The sequence below is a fragment of the Moschus berezovskii genome, chromosome 11 (genome assembly GCF_049115385.1).
Source record: "Moschus berezovskii isolate FMDL1 chromosome 11, NW_MosBer_1.0, whole genome shotgun sequence".
NCBI lineage: Eukaryota > Metazoa > Chordata > Mammalia > Artiodactyla > Moschidae > Moschus > Moschus berezovskii.
The window spans coordinates 98,505,459-98,524,884 of NC_142470.1; the positions used below are offsets into that span (position 1 = coordinate 98,505,459).

At 56.5% G+C, this 19,426-nt stretch overlaps 3 protein-coding genes across 3 annotated transcripts; 1 reads left to right on the forward strand and 2 right to left on the reverse strand.

Annotated features, from left to right (window-relative positions):
- Positions 1-1,350: 1,350 nt before the first annotated feature.
- On the reverse strand, positions 1,351-5,965 carry LBX2 (ladybird homeobox 2). Its single transcript, XM_055400576.2, has 5 exons — positions 5,861-5,965; positions 4,786-4,966; positions 4,425-4,511; positions 2,912-3,906; positions 1,351-1,847 (listed from the first exon to the last, which is right to left on the reverse strand). Exons 4-5 carry the CDS (start codon positions 3,114-3,116, stop codon positions 1,462-1,464), a joined length of 591 nt encoding a protein of 196 aa, XP_055256551.1. The 5' UTR covers positions 3,117-3,906; positions 4,425-4,511; positions 4,786-4,966; positions 5,861-5,965; the 3' UTR covers positions 1,351-1,461.
- Positions 5,966-8,661: 2,696 nt separating this feature from the next.
- On the reverse strand, positions 8,662-10,969 carry PCGF1 (polycomb group ring finger 1). Its single transcript, XM_055399911.2, has 9 exons — positions 10,820-10,969; positions 10,293-10,398; positions 9,983-10,135; positions 9,763-9,834; positions 9,531-9,636; positions 9,324-9,357; positions 9,127-9,213; positions 8,908-8,988; positions 8,662-8,804 (listed from the first exon to the last, which is right to left on the reverse strand). Exons 1-9 carry the CDS (start codon positions 10,910-10,912, stop codon positions 8,757-8,759), a joined length of 780 nt encoding a protein of 259 aa, XP_055255886.1. The 5' UTR covers positions 10,913-10,969; the 3' UTR covers positions 8,662-8,756.
- A 6,447-nt stretch (positions 10,970-17,416) lies between these two features.
- TLX2 (T cell leukemia homeobox 2) lies at positions 17,417-19,425 on the forward strand. The gene is made up of 3 exons (XM_055399064.2): positions 17,417-17,816; positions 18,264-18,501; positions 18,604-19,425. Exons 1-3 carry the CDS (start codon positions 17,417-17,419, stop codon positions 18,818-18,820), a joined length of 855 nt encoding a protein of 284 aa, XP_055255039.1. The 3' UTR covers positions 18,821-19,425.
- The last annotated feature ends 1 nt before the right edge of the window (position 19,426 follows it).

Here is a 19,426-nt window from a genome sequence, read left to right on the forward strand (position 1 = left end):
AGGGATTTCCAAAGGTGTGGAACTTTCTGTGCTAAAACTGGGAAAGTCCTGAGCAATCATGAATGAGTTAGTCACTCCAATTTAAAGGATCCAGAGAGGCGACTTTAGAAGAGCATGAAGGGAATACAGAAGGGACGCTGAACAGGAACCAGGGGAGGTATGTGTGTGTTGTGTATGTGTACTGAAGAGCAACACAGGTGCAAAGAATACTTTTGCACATGATAGATGACAGGTTCTTAGCTCTATACTAGTAGTCATTATCTGTTCCTGTCAATGATGGGGAAGCAGGAAGGCTCCTAACCATGAGCGGGGATGGCCGGCTCAGGGAAGACCTGCACTCCCTCCCCATCACATGCGGGAGGATGATTAATCAGCAGCGTTAGAAATTATCTCAGGAAAGCCTGCTGGAGGAGGTGGGCTGGGCTCTCTACCGGCAAGCAGCTACCCCAAGCTCTGCCTCAGAGTGCAGGATCAGTCCTCCCCACCCTCCCGCTGCCGCCACCACCACCATCCTGGTGGGGACATTCTCCCACCAGCGCAAGGTTGGGTGGAGGTCCCAGAAGCAGGGGTATGTAATCTCTCCCAGCGCTTATCACTTTGCCTGGGTCTCAGTGTAGGGCTCTCCTGGGGAAAAAGACAAAGGGTCGGGACCCTATTAACAAATGACCTCAGGGTGGGGAAGGAAGAGAGGCAGGTAGCACGCTATCACTCTGGCGCCAGTCTGTTAGTTAGGTGCAAGGTCTGCCAGGCGGCGGTGGATCAAACCCTGAGTGGAGTTCTCGAACTAAGGCGGCCCCTGAAGTGAAGTGACGTGAAAATCGCTTAGTTGTGTCCAGCTCTTTGAGACGCCATGGACTATACAGTTCATGGGATTCTCCAGGCCAGAATACTGGAGTGGGGTAGCCTTTCCCTTCCCTGGGGGATCTTCCCGACCCAGGGATCGAACCGGGGTCTCCTGCATAGCAGGCGGGTTCTCTTTACCAGCTGAGCTACCAGGGAAGCCCCAAGGCGGGGCCTAGAGGAGGGGTTGGCAGCTATCAGAGTCCAGTGCCCTTCCCCTCACCCAGCGTCTCCGGAGCAGAAAGCTGATAAGCACCAGCTCTGAAGGCTGGTTGGATGCCTGGGTCTACATCCTGACTTAGGGGTTCTTCTTTTGTAAAACGGACTTAACCGTTATCACCTACCTTACAGGGTTGCTATGAGAGTTAAAGGAAACATCAGATTTAAAGCGCTCGGCACAGTGCAAAGCATGGATCTTGGCAATAATCAGGAGGTTTTGCTCCGGGCGCCAGGATTGCTGCGGCAAAGTCTGGACTTTATTCTCAAAAGTCAGGGAAGGTGGGCGTCTGGACTGTGAGCCGAAAGGGGCACGGATCGACACCCTCCCTCCTACCCCGGAACCCAGACAGGGCGCGGGGGCGCGGAGATCAGCGCCGCAGAGCTCTGGAGGCAGCTTTGCGTTCAGTCGTCCACCTGTATCTCCTCGTCAGAAAGGTGGAGCTCAGAGTCAGGCCGGGCGGGGCCAGGGCCGAGGCCGGGGGCGCAGTCCGGCAGCGCGAGGCGGCCCTGGGCTTCTGGGGACAGCGAGCGCAGCGAGGCCAGGTCGGCGCGCATCTCCTCCACGTCGCGCTTGAGCTTGGCGCGCCGGTTCTGGAACCACGTGACGACCTGCGCGTTGGCCAAGCCGAGCCGAGCCGCCAGCCCGTCGCGCTCGGACGGCGCCAGGTACTTCTGGAAGACGAAGCGCCGCTCCAGCTCCAGCACCTGCTGCGCGGTGAACGCCGTGCGTGACTTCCGCCGTCTGCGGCCAGCCGGGCCGGGGCCCAGCGCTAGTGGGGCCGCGCGACCTGCGGGGACAGGGTGGGCGTCAGCCTCCGAGCCCGGGGAAATCAGGCTTCGGTCCTCGAGGAGAAGCGGGCGTGGGGTCAAGCCAGAGAGCGGGGAGGGTTGGTGCAGAGCCGGAAGGCAAACCGGGGCCAGAGCCGCGGACCGTTCCCGAACTTTGCGAGGGGCGACGCTGGTGTTTCAGCCCGGGGGGTGGGGCGCAAAGTGGAGCCGGCCTCCAGGGTACCCTTGGGAGGCAGAAGGATGAGGGCATCTCGCGGGGTCGGGGGACTGGGAGGAAGGCGGGACAAGCCGGAGGAGAACGGGTGCACCGTCTGGAGGTACAGGGCGGGTACCCTGAGGCCTTCCGGAGCCCCTGCTGGGGCGGACTCGCAGGTCCAGGCCGGCACCAGTGGCGGGGGCCGACCATGGTCAGAGCAGGGGCAGCCAGCTGGCATGGGGAGTGTAACAGAACCCTGATCCTGCCCTGTTTTAAACTTGTAGGTCGGGCACTCTCAGCTTATTCGTTTTCGGATGACACAAGCACTCCCTCCTCGAGCCCAAAAGCGGAGAGTGGGGTGCAAAGGGCGAGGAACAGCAGAGTCCAGGGTCCCGCGGCCCTTGCGGCTCTAGGGACCCTCTGCTCCTTGAGCCCTCTCGAGAAGAGAGCGGCTTGGAGTGGAGCCTGGTCACCCGGCGAGGCCCGAGCCTCACCTCCCAGCACTTTCTGTGCGGTCCTAACCCTAGCTCACTCATTTACAGCCTCCAGGCCAGGCCTTTTGTCTCCTCTCCGGCCTTTCTCTGTCGCGACTGCTCCGCCTACAGCGAACGGACCCAAGAGTCGCTCAGTTCTCGACAGTCGGGTCCTTTCCCCCGGCGCTGGCGGCCTCCAGGAGCGGCGGCGGAGCCTGGGAACTAACGGCGGGGAGCGGGGAGAGGAAGAGGCAAACCCCGGCACGTGGGCCGCGGGCAGGGTGCAGGTTAGGGTAGCGGCCAGGGTGAACGAAGGTTCGAGACCTCCAGGAACCTGGAGGAGAGGGATGGGGAGGAGGCCAAGTCACAGCGTGCGACCTCGCCGGAGCTGTACCTTCGGAGGGCTGCGGTGTGTGCCCGTCAAGTCCGCGGAAAGTTTTACTAGTCAGCTCCTCCAGCGCGCACAGCGGCGACGTGGGACCCTGGTTCGACTCCGGAGGCCGCGACACACAGGGCCTGCGGGGAATCATGCACGGGCCTAGGATGTCTGCGATGCTGAAGGGTGTCCGGGGTGTCCGGGGCTCGGCTCCCGAGCTCATGGCCAGCGGGGCTGTGGAGGTCCAGCCGCCCGCCGCGCTCGGCTCCGCAGCTGCCTGGGCCCCAGCGCGGCTCCCGATCTGGGCCCCCAGCCTCGGGCCCGCCCCCCGCGGCGGGCCCGAGCCTCGTGTGCCCCTCCTCCTGCGCCCCCACCCCCACCGCAGGTCCGCGGTGGGTCTGGAGCTGGTAGACGTCCCGGCAGCGGTATTTCTACAGGGTGGGGAGGTACGGAGAGAAACCGGCGGAACCACCCGCCTGGCCGGGCCGCAGGGCTGCTCTGCGCTGCCAGCCGCGGCCCAGTGCACACTCGGGCTGGACCCGTCCTGGGCGGCCCCCAGATTCTGTGTGCCACAGACTCCCCGCCTAGCCGCAGCTCTGGCTCATAAAGTCGTCGGCAATAAAATTGCCTTCCCTGGCCCCAACGGCTGGGGATTTGCAAAATTCCAAGAAGGAAGAGCAGAGCTGACAGTGGTAGGGTCCCCAGCCTCACCTAGTGAGAACCTCTGTCTCCTGACCTGGCCCCCTCGTCCCGCCCCGGCCCTGCGGAACTCTCTTAAAGAGGTCCGGCGGCTGGAAGTTATTAGCAAGGCGCTGGGGGCTGGGGGACTGCAGACTTGCAAGGACCGGCCGGGCAGGGCGACTGGAACCGGGGATTCTGGGGATGCCACGGGGAAGCAAGCGCAGGTGAGTGGATTCTGCCGGCTCTCTGGTCGAATCCAAGGCCGTCCTGCCACGGCTCAGAGGTCCCGAGGACGTCTAAACACACGGAGAACCGGCCGGAGACCTGGATCTCTGGAAAGAGAACACAGCAGACCAGAGCTGCTGTTACTGCCCAGGAGGCCAGTGAAGACTGCTCTCCACTGAGGGCCTCCTGATTAGTCTTTCCATCTATCAGTCGTTTAAGCTCCTATAGTTGGAGTATAGGTCCTTCAGCCTGGAGAGGCCTAGAAACCACCCAGCATCCCCAACAGTGGGAACCACTCACTGCCCCCGAGCATCAGGGCCACTCGCTGTAGAAGAGTAACCTCAAGTGCAGACTTCATCTACCCAACCAGATCTGGGGACAGAACCCCTACAAACCCAACTGCAAATTCTAAGACCAGGGATATTCTTTTCTATTTTATCTGTGTCCCATCTTTCTTCTCTCCCACCCTTATTCTAGTCCTGGGCTCACACCACATCCTTCCACTGTAGGAAGAAGGCAGCTCTGGGACAGCACTACTCACCAGTTGAGGTTCAACAAGGCAAGGATGCTGTTCACAGGTCACATCACAGAGGAAGAGAAGCCCCACCACTCCTGAGGAACTCACCGTTCCTAGGGAACTCGGGGTTTTCTTCTATTTTCTTCAAACAGTGCCATGAAGTCCCTTCTGGTCACCTTCTTTGTAGACTTCCTCCTGCCATTTGTGCAGTGATCCTCTGAGTCCACCTATCTATTCTGGGGCAAGTGGAGCCTGAAGATGGGGTGCCCCAAACAGCTTGGGAGAGCCAAGACACCTGGATAAAGATTCCTTGACAAGGTACTTTGATAATGGGGGTCAGGGAACCTCATGTAACTGGAGGCACTGACCAAGTCCACATCCAACAAAGGTGGAGAAACACAGGGTCTTCTTGATAAAGGACTCCCTCCAGTGACACTCCCCATCCCCTAAGACACACCCAGATACTCACATGGTACCTTCATGGCGGCCTAAGCAATAAACTCAGCCCAGTGGGCCCACTGTTGGGTCAGAGAGCAGACAGTGGAAAGCTGAGAGGCCTCAGGACCTTGTTAACTGATTATTAATGGTGGCAGGTGGCAGAGAGGCAGGAGGCCTCAGTCCTCTGAAGCACGCTGGTGGTTTCACTTAGTCTGCAATGAAAGAAGGTCTTTTTAGGGAGGCTGCAGAAACTGCCTGGCTCGTGTCCTGCCACCAAAACGACACTCTGACCTTCACTCATGCCTCTTCCATGTAGCTTTCATGTCATCTCTTCTGCTCTTAGTTACTCTGTATGTTCTTGCGGAGTGCTCCTGAAGGGCCTTTGCTTTCCTCCCCTTCTGTCTCTCAACCTTCTCCCCCTTGCAGCCAGGCTTACAGATGGGGTTGGACAGTGGGCTTGGGCAATCCCCAGATGTAGGTTTGGGGGAGGAGAGGGAAGGAGAGACTAGTCAAGGGAAGAGGTTGCTGACAGCAGAGCTCAGCTAAGGTCATCCCAGGAGCCAGGGATTTGTCCAGACAACTGTGGGGCCGCAGGAGGGGACTTTTCCCAGCAAAGCCCCTGGAACCTGAGCTGGGGAGAAACCAGATCCTCTGAGGGGTGTCGGAGGAGGGGGAATGATTAATGAGGGAGATTAAGAGATTAAGCCTGTGTTGAGGAGGGGGGTGCTCAGCTGCCTCATAGGCTCCCCCCAAGCCCACCTGGACAGTGGTGCGGCGCTCCAGCGCACCTCTTCCCCACCATACCTCCTGCCCCCATGGTCCAAGCCTCTCTGCCTGGGGTCCTTCTCAGAAGGGCTTGAGCCTACATTCCTGCCTGCCACTCCCCTTCTTTGATGGATTCTCCCCATTGTCCCTTCAGAGGACATTTGGGGGTCCTCTGCTCCCTCACATGGTAGAGATCCCCTCTCTTTCTTTCCCTTCGGAAGACACCTCCATTCCCACTTAAGGATGCCTTCTCACACACACCCACCACCCTCTTTCGGAATCCCCTTTCCCCATCACCCCCAACTTATTTCTCATTCCCTGACACTGCATCACTGACTCACCTTTGTCCTCTTGGACCTCGCGTCTTGCAGATGCCTCTACCCAGGCCTTCTCCAGATGGACCTCCTCTTCTTGACATCTGTGTCGGCTCAATAAATGGCCTTCAGCCCCCTGGATTTCCCACCGCACACGGTTCTCTGAGTTCTGTGAGTGTAATAGCATGAGGGGAGGGGAGACGGGGATCCTCAGAATAACCTCCTAGGGGTGGTGGACGACCGAGAAGGACAGCCCCAAGAGGTGTGCTTCTCCTCACCATCCCCCCATCTTAGAGAAAACCTGTTAACCAGGGTGAGAGGGCCATGGGTGTTTCAGTGAAGCAACTCCAGACAGAAGAGCTGGGGCCAGGAGTCCTTCCATCCCACAAAGCTCTGGGATGGTTTTCTCTTTCAGAAAACATTAATGCAGAGTGACCCGATTCGGACATAAATCTTCGTTTCCTTACTTCCAGGACCCTGGGTCTGTGCATTCTTTAGGCCCTTTACACTGCCTCACAAAATGCTCTGTTCAATTGCTGCCAACTCAGGGGGTCTGCAGGCTGGGGTAGGGGAGCAGTGGGATGCTCAACACCCCCACCACACCCTGACACTGGCGTACCCCTTGAGGTGCATTGTTCCAGGGAAGTCTCTTTTCCCTGTCTCCTCACCCTCACTCACCTCCAAGTCCCGGGAGAGGGACCAGCCTGAGAGGGACCTGTCCTCTGTGCCAAAGGGGAGAGCAAGTCTCAGTACCCTCTCTCCCAGGTGAACGTGGACCACAAAAAGAGCTTGGTGAGAAAGGGCATCAGGGGCATGGGCAAGCTTGGCCCTGCAGGTGAGGACTGACATTTCCACCCTGGCACCCCATGAGGTCCGGGGCACCTGGGAGCGTGCTGGGGCAGCCCTGCAGCTGCTTTTCTGAGCAGGCATGTGCGTTCTGGATCACTGAGCCCAAGAGCACTGCGGGCTTGACCTGCCCACCCTGGGACAGATAGAGACCCAAGTGACTCCAAGGGGCAGGATCTGTGTGGGGCAGGCTAGGGAGGGAAGTAATGGACCCATAGCTAGCAAATGGCGCGGTACCTGCAGATGACCGGCATTAGCCGGCTGCCACTGCTGCTGACAAAAAGAAGGCTCTGCTGAGCTGGGGGTCAGCCACCCCAAATCCAGGCCCGAGCACCTTCTGGTGCTTCTTGGCTGCAAGTCATGTGTTATCAAAGGCCTTATCCTAAGGCTTGGTTCTCAGGTCTCCCCCAGAGTTATCTTCTGATTGGGCCTGCTAGACATCAAGCTGCTGAAAGCCCCAACTGGACTACTATGCCAGAAAAAGTCCCCAGGGGTATTTCCATTCTCCTTACCTCCATTACCGTACCCCACCCGCCTTGGAAATGCCATTTCACACACAAATGGCTTGAGAACAATCTGAGTACTGTGGCTTGAGTGGGCCTGGGAGTACCCAGAGCTTAAATTCAGGGAGAAGAGAATAGGCGACCCTGGGATAGATATAATTAATCAAAATCCTCCAGATATATGCTGGTGTAGAGGCAGGCCAAAGACACTGGAAGAAGGCCTGATTCTGATTAAGGAAAGGTTCTCTGGAGGAGGTGAATTTACACTTTCAAGGACAGCTGGGGGCAGGGGGTGGGGGATACAAATCAGGCATGATGCCTGAAACGTGGGGGGTTCGGGAATCTTGGATATGGTACCAGGAGGGAATTGTGCCTGGGCAGTGTTCACCCTGGGCCCTGTTGCCTGCCCAGTTCGTACCAAGGGCTCTGCCTTGCTGTCTGCAATCTCTCCACATAGGCCTTTCTTTTGGCCTACAAGCTTCATCCATGGGGAGCAAAGCCCCGGCCTACTGTGTCCTGGGAGAGAGCTCAGGTTTTTTTTCCCCCTGGAGTTTCGGGCTCCTCTGGCCAGTTCAGGGGGTTTTCACTATCCCCTTTCCCGAGTCCTCTGCCACCCAGTCTCCATCTAGGAAAGCTCAGGCACCTTCAGCCCTCACAAGCTATGCCCAGTGACCCCCTTGCATTCGTACTGTTGGACTTTGGCCAGTGCCAGATTTAGGCTTTAACATCAGGTTCTAGCAACATCTATGCTGCCTGCACCATCCAGCTTGTCCCAGATTCCACAGCAGCCCATTAGCTTCTTACAGGAGGAACTCCTTGCTTTGGCCTCCAGTTCCCTCCTTTTTTACTGTCTGGCTCAAACCGACAAGGAATGTTTGCTAAACTACTCAATAGAGTTCTCACCCTGTTGCTTCCCTCTTGTTCCTAAAAGGTGCCCTTTCTGGGAACCAGTTCCCTTTTCTCAACTACCCTCTCCACACCCTGGCTTCACCTAGCCCAGGTACCTGAATCTCATACGGACAGCCAGGTTTCCAATTGTGACTATCCCAAAGTGTTCTTGCATCCCAATTTTTTTTTTTAAGGCTAGTCCCATAGTGCAATTCTTTGCATTTTTTTTAAGATATCACTCTTCTTCAATCCTGCAGTGGCCACTATCAGACCCTAACCCCATTCTCGCAACTACTGAATCAGGACACCTAATGCACTCAGGTCTGCTTTACATGTGGTAACATTCAAGGACAGCGAGAGCTCCCCTTTCCTTCACCAAAAGAGGAAGGTATGAGTGACCCGGTCCACTCAGCTCACTTCCTGAGTTTCACACATGTAAGGTTCTCCACTGCTGTCCTTTGGTAATTCACTGAGGGAACACCAACACAGAATGGCCCTCCTTTTCGATGAAACTCAAGAAGACTTCTCAACAGGCAAGCAGGACACAGGACAAAGCAGGAGTGTATGGCAGAACCAAAATGGGCAAAGAGATGCTTTTTTAAAGTTTTTATTTCAAAAAATAAAGCTGAAGTTAATTTCACATAAATATCTGGGGGGGGGGGACAAGGATGGGTGGGGCTTGGCCCCTACCTCCTCTTCTCTTTCACGCTGTACTGTAAAAGCAAAGGGGATGGCTAAGGAAAAAGCAAAGGGAAGAAGCAGTCAGTGGGGACGTTCCTACACAAAAGGCCCCCGCAGCCCACCTCTGCGCTGGGGACTGCCTTGGCACTGCCTTACCTTGCCGAACCAATGGGACAGCCATATCTGCTTCATGGTCATGTGATCAGGGAGAACTTCATTGTCAAAAAGGAGCTGCACCTAGGAAGGAGAAAGGGGCATAGTTTCAGAAACTATTCTCCTGCCCAGGTCAAGAACTACCCAAGTCCACGACTGACTCTATTCTTCCTTTCTTACCCCTTTCCACCCCCTCAAAAAAGTCTACATGGGAATACTCACATGCTGGGGATTGAGCATCAAGCGATGACACAGGACCCTCCGGAGATGGCGAACTTCAGCTCTAACAGAACACCGGACATATTTGTTCTGGGGATTGGTGGGGGGGCGGGAGGGACAGGAAGAAGACAAGATGTGTGAGGGAAGGGTCATGGAGTGGTGAGTCTCCTTAGAGAGGCCCTCCCCTCAGCGCGTCTTACCTGCAGGATGCTTTTATTCTTGTCTTTGCCAGAACTGGGGGGAAACAGACACAGGTTAGGGAGCCCTGTCTTTTCCCCTGCCCCCCACCCAGAACTAGGATATACTCTCTTGAGTGGAAGACACGCCCTTACTGCTCGCCTTCTCCCTGGGCCCCTCCCTGGCTCTGGGTCACTGTCACTTCAGATAGCCCATGACCTATCCTTCACCTCAGCCGCTCCAGGCACAGGCTCAGTTGCTCATCATAGCGATAGTAGTGGGCTTTTGAGTGGTCGAAGCTGCTGAAGGGGAGGCCAAGGTTGCTCAGGGCTGGCTCTGAGAAAGACAGAGTAACACGGAAAGTGCCACATGTTCCATACTCCATTTTCCCCAGGGAGCAAATCTGGCCAGGAGGAATGCTCTGGGCGCTTTACCTTACCCTCCTGCTACCAAGCAACGTACCTTCCCCACTGGGCTGGGTGACCCGGTCCAAGCCTCGGGACTGGTAGAATTCTCGGATTCGTTTCTCTTCACCTAGAAGAGTGGAGTATGGGAAGTAAAAATACAAGCCCTCTCTCATTCTTTGTTCCTCGAACTGTCAACCTCTTTACCAAAGCCCTTGCCACCTCAAGCTGCCACCCAGCAACAGTGCTCCAGAGGCCCCTCAAAGTTGGTTACTCACTGTCTTGCAAGCCTGGCACTAGCTTGTACACGATGTCCTGCATGACCCGGTCCAGTTTGAGATTGAGCAGTGGTTGTGTTTCATGGATCTTGATGTTACACATGGGGCAGTACTTGCTGGTTTGGAGGTACTTCACAATACAACTCTTGCAGACTGCAGGAAGAGACAGGCGGACTCTCAGGCCCTCTGAAACCTGGGTTTACGGGTTGGCCGGGCTTTCCGGGTGGTGAGGGCAAGCAGCCTAGAGGCTGGCGGCCAGCTTAGCGGGGTGCAGGGCCCGGAAGAGACGGCCAGGGTTCTGGGCACTCACACGTATGAAGACACTCTGTAATGGTGGTGGCGTCCACGAAGTAGCCTGCGCACAGGCAACAGACGATGTGTTCGTTCAAGTCTTTGATCTTCACTCGTACTTCCTCCTGCAGACATACCCTCCGTCAACGATCATTTCCCCAACCCCAGCCCGTGTGCCTTCACGATCTGGAAGTCGCCACTCATCAGAGCCCACCGCCAACCCTGCACCCAGCGCCGTCAGCTGATTAGCTCCCAGGGGGTTGACACTCCCCCTCCGCCCAGCAGAGGGCTCCGTGCACAGCAGGGGTTCTCTCTAGGCTGACTCGCCCGACCTTCCTTTCCCAGAGGAGCCTACAAAACGTCAGCGGCGCAATGCGCAGGCGTCCTAGCCCGGAGTTTGGCAACCCGATCGCAACCGCGCAGGCGCACTGGGCACCCTGTCTCTGCGCAGGCGCACTGGGCGCCCGGCCAGCCACCGCCCGTCCTCTAGCCGGCCCCAGTTCTCACTGCTAGCCGACCACAGTGGTAACCCTGCCACCCCTTCACCTCGTTCCGTAGTGGGTCCATCTTGTACACTGACTGGAGCTGGTTCCGAAGCCTCATCGCGATCGCAATCTGGCCCCCCTGAGGAGACGCCATCTTAAAGGCTGATCTCGGCCTGCTACTTCCGGTGCCGCCTGCGGGGCGGGACTTGTCGCCCCGCAACGAAGGCTTAGGTCTTTTCGGATTCGCTGACCGTCTGTAAGGCCCCGCCCAGGTCCCTTCGCCCCGTGTGCTCACCTGAGCCCCTCTGGCCCCTCCCCCTCCTCAGTCTGTAATTGGGGAGTCCGGGGGGTTCGTGGGAAGGGGTCCTGTCGCCTCGACCTCTTGTAGTAATCGTCATAGTAGACCCTACACGATCTCGGGACTGACTTTTGGAGCCTGCAAAAGACTGCCGCCTTCTACCCCAAAGGCCCGGCGGTCTCCGCCCGCCACCACTCAGGGTTGTCGATCTCCTGTGACGACGTCCCCGATAAAAGAAACCCCTCCGGGTCCCCTGCTTGTGTCCTACTACGCGCCCGCATTACGGAGCTTCATCCCGATGGCAGGCCTCGTCCCGCCTCCACAGCGGAGGTTTCTTGGAGCTCTGCGGAATCTCGTAGAGGGTGGCGGGGAAGGAGGGACCCCAGGGACTTGGTAGTGATCGTGCCCACCCCCATCACTCCCTCCTGCCGCCGAGGTTGGGGGGGCAGGCCCTGGTTAATGATGATGATTCAATCATCGGCGCCTGCGGAGGCCTGGGGCAGACTAATGCAGAGCAGATGCCCAAGGAGGAGGGGAGGACGGCTAGGACACTGCCACACATGGGCACGCTGAGGCAGCGAGCTCCGGCGGTGGCATAGGTCCAGTCCCGCACCTGGGGAGGGTGCAGGGGCACTAGACCTGGTTCACCGACGTCCCTAGGTACTTTTTAAAAAGCGGGATTCAAAATCAAACGAAAACAAGGCTAAGATTACCGTGGAGTATTAACATCAAGTATACGGTTGGAGAATCAAGAAGCGAGAGATACCTGCGGAGACGGGGAAAACTTTCTGGAGGAAGTGGGTCTTTGTGTGGGCACAATTAGAGACTGGGAGTAGGGGAAAGAAGTGTGGTGGGAATAAAATAGAAAGGCACAGTGGAGGGAAATGAACGGAGAGGGACCTGAAAGAGGATAAGGTGTAGATTTGAGAGCAATGATAGAAGCAGCAGAACCTTATGGAGCTGGGACTTTAGTGTGAGGGCACTAGGGAAAAAAAAAAACTTTTCTGAAGAAAGGGGGTTATCCTATGAAAGAAACATATTCATTTATCTTCAGAGTGAATTAGAGGCAAGGAGTTATGAGATAAGTGATTTTTAAAAATAACTACTCGCTGTAGCCACTGCTTATTTCCCTGTTCCAAGATGCCATTATCTCTTCTCTGGGTGACTGCAGTGGCTTCGTGCCTGCTTTCTTGCCTCTACTTTTACCCTCTTTAGCCTAGTCTAAACATAGCAGCTCACAGTGATTCTGGTAAAACATGAATCAAAATAAAAAAGGATATATAGAGGGTTTTTTTTGAGTTGACAGATGCTTATTATTTGGATTGTGTTGATGGTTTCATGGGTGTATATGTATATCAGTGTATCAAATTGCACACTTATGTACAGCTTATTGTATGTCAGTTTTGCCTTAAGATTGTTTAAAATTTAAAAATCAAGTGTCTTTTCTGTTTAAAACATTCCAGTCACTTTCCAGTTAGAATAAAAGCCTTCAAGACTGCATGGTCTCTCAGTCACTCAGTCTGTCCAGACACACTGGACCTCCCACTGGAACTCCTACTGTTTGCTCCATAGGTGCACCAGTATATACTCTCATTGTGTTCCCAACCTGGAATGCTCAGATATCCAAACAGCCGTTTTCTTTCGTCAGGTCTTTATTCCATGAGGCCTTCTGTGATCAACCTAGATAAATCATCATCTCCTACTCATACATTTCCCCCCTTCCTTGCTTTATTTTTCTTCTTAGCATTTCTGAGTATATGGTATACATTTTCTTTTTCAACCGCCTCCCCCACAGGAATGTTAGCTGTTCAGTCGTAGGACTTTTGTTGTTGTGTTTACAACTATATTTCCAGTGCCAGGCACATAGTAGCTGTTACGTAGTACCGAGCACATAGTACCTTCAATCAAAATTTTGTGGACGAACACATGAATATGGGTGGTGGTGATGATGGCCTATATTAGGCTTTTTTTAAAAAGAATATACTTTTGCTGTGCTGAGTCTTCATTGCTGCACAGGCTTTTCTTTAGTTGTGGTGAATGGGGGCTACTCTCTAGTTGCAGTGTGTGGTGGCTTCTCTTGTTGCAGAAGATGGGCTCTAAGGCATGCACAGGCTCAGTAGTTGCGGCTCCTGGACCCTAGAGCACAGGCTCAATAGTAGTGGCACGGAGGCTTAGCTAGAGCATGGCTCTGGAGCAGGTGGGATCTTCCTGAACCAGAGATCGAACCCATGTCTCCTGCACTGGCAGGCAGATTCTTTACCACTAAGCCACCAGGGAAGCCTGGCCGATATTAGGGTTTTATCTGTGGAAATGGAAAGGAAGGGCTGTGTATGAAACATTTCAAAGAATAATAGGAGGAAGTGAATAAGGATCTTGGGGGGAAGCATTTCCTCCAGCTTGTTGGACTAAGGTGGCTACAGCAAAAGCAGATAGGGCTGGCCAGAAGACTAGAATGGTAGATGGAGCACAGCAAGGGTCACAGCAGGGGCTGAGGTCCCAGGGTTTTCTGGGTAGATGTATTAGATGGAGCTATTGAAATGGATTAAAACTGAGCAGATGTAGATATGGTAAAGCTGAAGTCTGAGCTCTGAAGAATGCTCACAGTCTTCAGTGAAGAAGAAAAGTCAGTGGAGGAAAAGATAAGCAGCGACTGTGAATATCCAAAGATGTAGAATAATACAATATTATGGAAGCCAAAAGAAGGGGTATTTAAAGAAAGAGTTGATGGTCAACAAAGTAAAACATGTCAGAGAAGTCTTGGATAACAGACACTGGATACTGGATATCTCTGAGATAGGGTCCATGTAGTGAAGCCAACTTACAGTGGATTAAAAGAATAAATACTGAGGAAATGGAGGCAATGGATATGGGCAGTAAAAGAGAAAAATAAACATAATTTCTCTTGGAGAGTTGGGCAAAGACTTTGTCCAGATAGTAGAGACCTAAGACAGTTGGCTGGAGAAGGAAATGGCAACCCACTCTAGTGTTCTTGCCTGGAGAATCCCAGGGACGGGGGAGCCTGGTGGGCTTCCATCTATGGGGTCACACAGAGTCGGACACGACTGAAGTGACTTAGCAGCAGCAAGACAGTTGGCAGGAGGAGGGACTAGGTTGATGAGGAAACTGATGATATGAGAGGGGACCGCTTCAAGCATGGAATACTGCGCCACCAGCAGGATGGAAGAGAAGGTGCAGGGAGACAGGCCGGGGGTGTGGCCTCTCCCTGTGAGGCTGCAGGTTCGAAGCCCTGAACACCTGAAGAGTTGGGCAGCCACATGAGTGTGAGATATGGTGGGATGGATCCAAGGAAGTCCGTATGAGAGGTGGGGGTGCTGACTCCAGAGCCTCTCTTCAACATAAACCAACAGGAACCATCCTTTTCATAGAGTCAGGGAATCAGCAAGGAGGAGGCAAACTGAGAAACTCCTAGGACTGTAGCTGACAGAATTGGATGCCTTTTGTCCTTGAAGCAGAGCACTGAAATCTTTTATTTTTTAATTCCCAGAAGATGTGTGTATGTATATATATATATACATACATATATACTACGAGGTTTGTGCCCATTCTCCTCTAAGGACCAGTTGGGCAATCTCTGGGTGGCAGAGCCATCTGTGCTGACCTCAAAAGGCAGGATGTAGAATAAGGAGGTATAAAGGTCTGCACGATACTACGTTTTTCACTTCCGTTGATTTATTCAAGAAGGATTTTATTCAGCTTGATTGGAGACACACTAGTGCCCACTCTCTCCTCAGAGGCCCACCCCTGGAGTGGCAAAAGAAAGTGAAAGACACTCAGTTGTGTCCAACTCTTTGCATGGAATTCTCCAGGCCAGAATACTTGAGTGGGTAGCTTTTCCCTTCTCCAGGGAATCTTTCCAACCCAGGGATCTAACCCAGGTCTCCTTCATTGCAAGCGGACTCTTTACCAGCTGAGCCACAAGGGAAGCCCCCAAGGGAGTGGGGAAAGGGACCAACAAATTCCTAACCTGCCAACCAGTCCTATTCAGAGTTGTTATGTAATTTACTGTCTCCCTAGGCTCTTTGTTCTCATCCTGGGGAATCCAGCCCATGCTATCTCTGAAGGGTTTGCCTGAACAGCAGAGGTTTCATGCTCTCTAGTAGCCCAAGCCCTTAACTGCTGAGAAAAGATGCTTGGAGTTCTGTGAAGGCTTACGGAAGGTGATATTATCTATCTTCTTCACCGAGACAAAAACAGCTACCAAAGCGGCAGTACCTCCCCACCCCCAACCCTTTCAGAAGATTGTTGGCAGGGTGGCGGAAGAGCTGGATAAATGGATGAAGGTGGGTAAGACTGGGGGAGGATGTAGCATGTTATTAATGCCCACTGCCTCCCTGCCCCATGGTTCCCTGCCTCAGCCTTCACCTTGAGGCTTCTAAGAACACTGAGGTTTTGTATGGGGAGAAAGCCTGCTCCTTTCTTCCTCTTCCTTGTATTCCTGCCCAGATGCCCAAATATCACTCCTGGTTCCCTCGAGAGAAAAGACCTCTTACCCTGCCCTAGGCGCCAGGCTGCCAGCCCATCTGTTAGGGATAAAGGAGGGGCAGAGTTTTCCCCAGGAGATACTAGAAAATCAACTGGAAGATCCATGCTCCCGGGGAGACCCAGCTATTAGACTTAGAAGGGACTTCATCTCACAAGGGTCACTGGCAGTCAGGAGCAGAGCACCTGAGTGGGCTGCGGTGGAGGGGGTAAGGACTGCCACAGCAGGGCAGGGTCCTTTGGCCACCATGTGTCTGAGACAGGCCAAGCTGCTCATCGGGTGCCCACCCTCCGAGGGATGGTAAGAACATCCGCCTCCAGGCGCCCAGTCTCACCGGCTCAGAGGCGCCAGGATTCCCCCCCCAACCCCCGGGGCCGGGGCGGGCCGGGGAAGGTAATGTAATTCCGACCCAGCTAACCCGATTATGGCGGCCTGCACCGGGCCGGGTGGCGGCAGGGGCGGGTCTAAGGCTCAGGGGCCCGGCAGACCCGGGGTCCCATCCCGGGGAAGGATGCAGAGTTCACACGCTCCCAGCTCCTGGGTCCGCGGCCAGAGGTCACAAGGTCGCTGAACGGCTTCGGTCTTTCCCCACCTCCCTTCTCTGACACGCTCCAGGCACAGTTTCCAGGGTTTGGGTGGGGTGAAGCAGCTATGCGAAATGAGGCGGTTAGGATCCTCCGAGGACTTCAGTAAGGTTCCAAGTGTCGCCTGTGGCGATTTCGTTGGAGGCTGGGCAGGAGTGTGTGAGAATAGATTTCCTGGGCGAAGAGTCGGGGCGCAGAGTCCGCGTTGCTGGTTCCCTGTCGGGGGCAGAACGCCAGCCCCAATTCCTCACCGACCTAAATTGGCTCGGGTACAACCACGGGTCCGCTTTACACCGATTTAAGGAAATCGAAATTCTAAGAAACACTGGACGTCCATTACTGGCGCTCCGGAGAGGAGCTGGGGCCCCTACGGGAGAGGCCGGGAGGAGCACCAGGATCACTGGCCCAGTGATTCCCCGCCCTAGCTCACCAGACACCCCGCCACACCTCCAAATGTCATCTTCCCCAGCCTCCAACTCGCCGGCGCCGTTCCCCAGCCGCTTCCCATCGCAACCAGAAAGCCACAACGAAATTTGGTCTTCGAGAGCACTTAGGCGGGGGCCACAACGAATCCGGGAGTCGTCAGGCTGGACCCATCGGGAGGCGAAGAGTGGGGGCTGTGGGAGGCGGCACCTGCAAGGAAGTTGGTGAGGCAGAGGAAACCCAGAGGCGGAGGCCAGTGAGGATGGAGTCGCCTTGCGCATCTCGGCTGACTCAGCGCGCAGCGGCCCGAGCTCTGGCTCCTCCCGTGCAAGTTCATAACACACTCGCCACCTTCCCTCCTCCAATACCCTCACCACTCCCGCCGGCCAGTCTTGCCCGCGCTTGGAGCAAACAGGCGTCTCTTCCCCTTTAACGGGCCCGGCCCCGCCCCTGCCCTACCCCCAGCCCCCACTGCCCACCCAAGACTGATCTGTCAGTCACTGCCCAAGCCCAAGTCGGCCAACCCTCTCCACCCCGGACTCGGGCAGAGGCCCTGGCAGTCCAGCGTCCATCCGCGCTTCAGAGTCAGGAAGGGCGCTCCTGGGGCCCCAGTCGGTCGCGCTCCCCCGGGATGCGAGTCCCTGCGCCGACACCCGGCAGAGGCCGGCACAGGCTGGGTTACTCCCAGTACATAGGGATGGAGATGTCCTGGGCGTCCCGGCGCCTCTCTGCGGCCAGCTCGGCAGGTCCCTGAAGCCACCGCCCTAAACGCTCCGCTGCTGAGCTCCCACAGCTGTTTGGGGGGCCCTCCTTAATCGCCAAACCTCCTGAGGTCCTCTTTGACCCGGACCCATGGAGCCAGGAGTGCTAGCCTCGCACAACCTCCCGCACCACGAGCCAATCAGCTTCGGCATCGATCAGATCCTGAGCTGCCCGGAACCCCCCGGGAGCGGCCTAGGCCCGGGTCGCGCGGGCCAGGGCCATGGAGAGAGTGCGGCGTTCTCGGGTGGATTTCACGGAGCCTCAAGCTATGGCCCCGCGGCATCGCTGGCCCCGGTACCAGGCAGCTCTGGTGTTGGCCCGGGCGGCGTGATCCGCGTCCCGGCGCATCGTCCTTTGCCAGTGCAGCCGCCCGCGGGAGGAGCACCTGCAGTTCCTGGACCCTCGGGCTTGGGCGGCGCCGGGGGCCTAGCGGGACTCACCTTCCCTTGGATGGACAGCGGCCGCCGCTATGCCAAGGACCGGCTCACGGGTGAGGTTGCCCGATCCCTCCAGTGTCATGCCCCACACTGACCCTGTTTTCTCATCTTTGATCCTTCTGTTCCAACTCAAGGTCCCTTTCGTACCCTTCGCCCCGAATCCCAGGGGATCCTCCCTCAACTTGTATCTCTTGGTCCCGCCGCTGAGAGGCACTGGGGAGGTAGCTGCCGTCGATGCCCATGCTCTCCTCTGCAGTTCACTGTCCGCATGGCGGGGAGGGCAGGGTGAAGGTACAGGGGACATTTCTGCCTCACCCAAGAGGGAGGGCCATTTCCGAGTTCCCCTTTTTTTGTGTAGAAGATTCTACTGGTGCGGAGTCGAGGTTGGGGCACGGTAGGGAGCCGGCGCGGGAGCTCTGCGGCCTCGGCAGCCGCGCTGTCTTCTGTGATACCTCGGGCCGCCCCGAAAACCTAGCCTTGCTCTTTCTTCCTCCCTGTAGCGGCGCTCTCGCCCTTCTCCGGGACGCGCCGTATAGGTCACCCCTACCAAAATCGGACTCCCCCAAAGCGGAAGAAGCCGCGCACATCCTTCTCCCGCTCGCAGGTGCTGGAGCTGGAGCGGCGCTTCCTGCGCCAGAAGTACCTGGCCTCGGCCGAGAGGGCGGCGCTGGCCAAGGCCCTGCGCATGACCGACGCGCAGGTCAAGACGTGGTTCCAGAACCGGCGCACTAAGTGGCGGTGAGGCGCGGGGCGGGTGAGAGACCGGGCTGGGCCAAGTGGCGGTGAGGCGCGGGGCGGGCTGGGGCTGGCCTCGCTGACCCCGCGTCTCCGCCCGCCCAGGCGCCAGACGGCCGAGGAGCGCGAGGCGGAGCGGCACCGCGCGGGCCGACTGCTTCTGCACCTGCAGCAGGACGCGCTGCCTCGGCCGCTGCGGCCGCCGCTGCCCCCGGACCCGCTCTGCCTGCACAACTCGTCGCTCTTCGCGCTGCAGAACCTGCAGCCCTGGGCCGAGGACAACAAGGTGGCTTCCGTGTCCGGGCTTGCTTCAGTGGTGTGAGCGACGCCTGCCCGACCGACCGAGCGAGCGCTCTTTTCCGGACCGAGGCGCCTCGTGGAGCCCCGGAGCTGGGGCCTAGGAGCGCACGGCCGCCCACGCCGTGGTTCTGCAGCAGTGGAGCGTGTGAGGAGGAGCTGGCTTTGAGGCTATCGTCGAGGGCTCCTCGGCCACCGCCGGTTCGCAGGCCAACGTTGCGCAATTGCCCCGCGCGCTTAAATGCGACCTTTCCCGCCATTTCCCACACACTCTTGTCGCACGGAACCGAGGGGCTGAGGGGGCGGGACCTGCAGTTTGATAGCCAATGAGGTGCGGGGAGGAGAGCAGGCTGGCCTATGGCTGCCCTCTTGAGGGACTCCGGATTCTTCCGCGGGTGGGTTGGAACCAGGGTTCCGTCCGGCCCAAACTGTTCACAGGCCCCGCTGGGATCCGGCAGCTGCAGCCTGCCGGGTCTGTACCAAAAGTGTGAAAGAAGGAAGGAAGACGCCAATGATAGAGGAGTAATGGAGGAGGTGCTGGAGGGCAAGTCTGACTGTGACAGGAACCAGAGGGTTATCCATGCTGGGCATGTCATTCTTCAACTGTTAAATAATCGCTAAGGACTTTGAG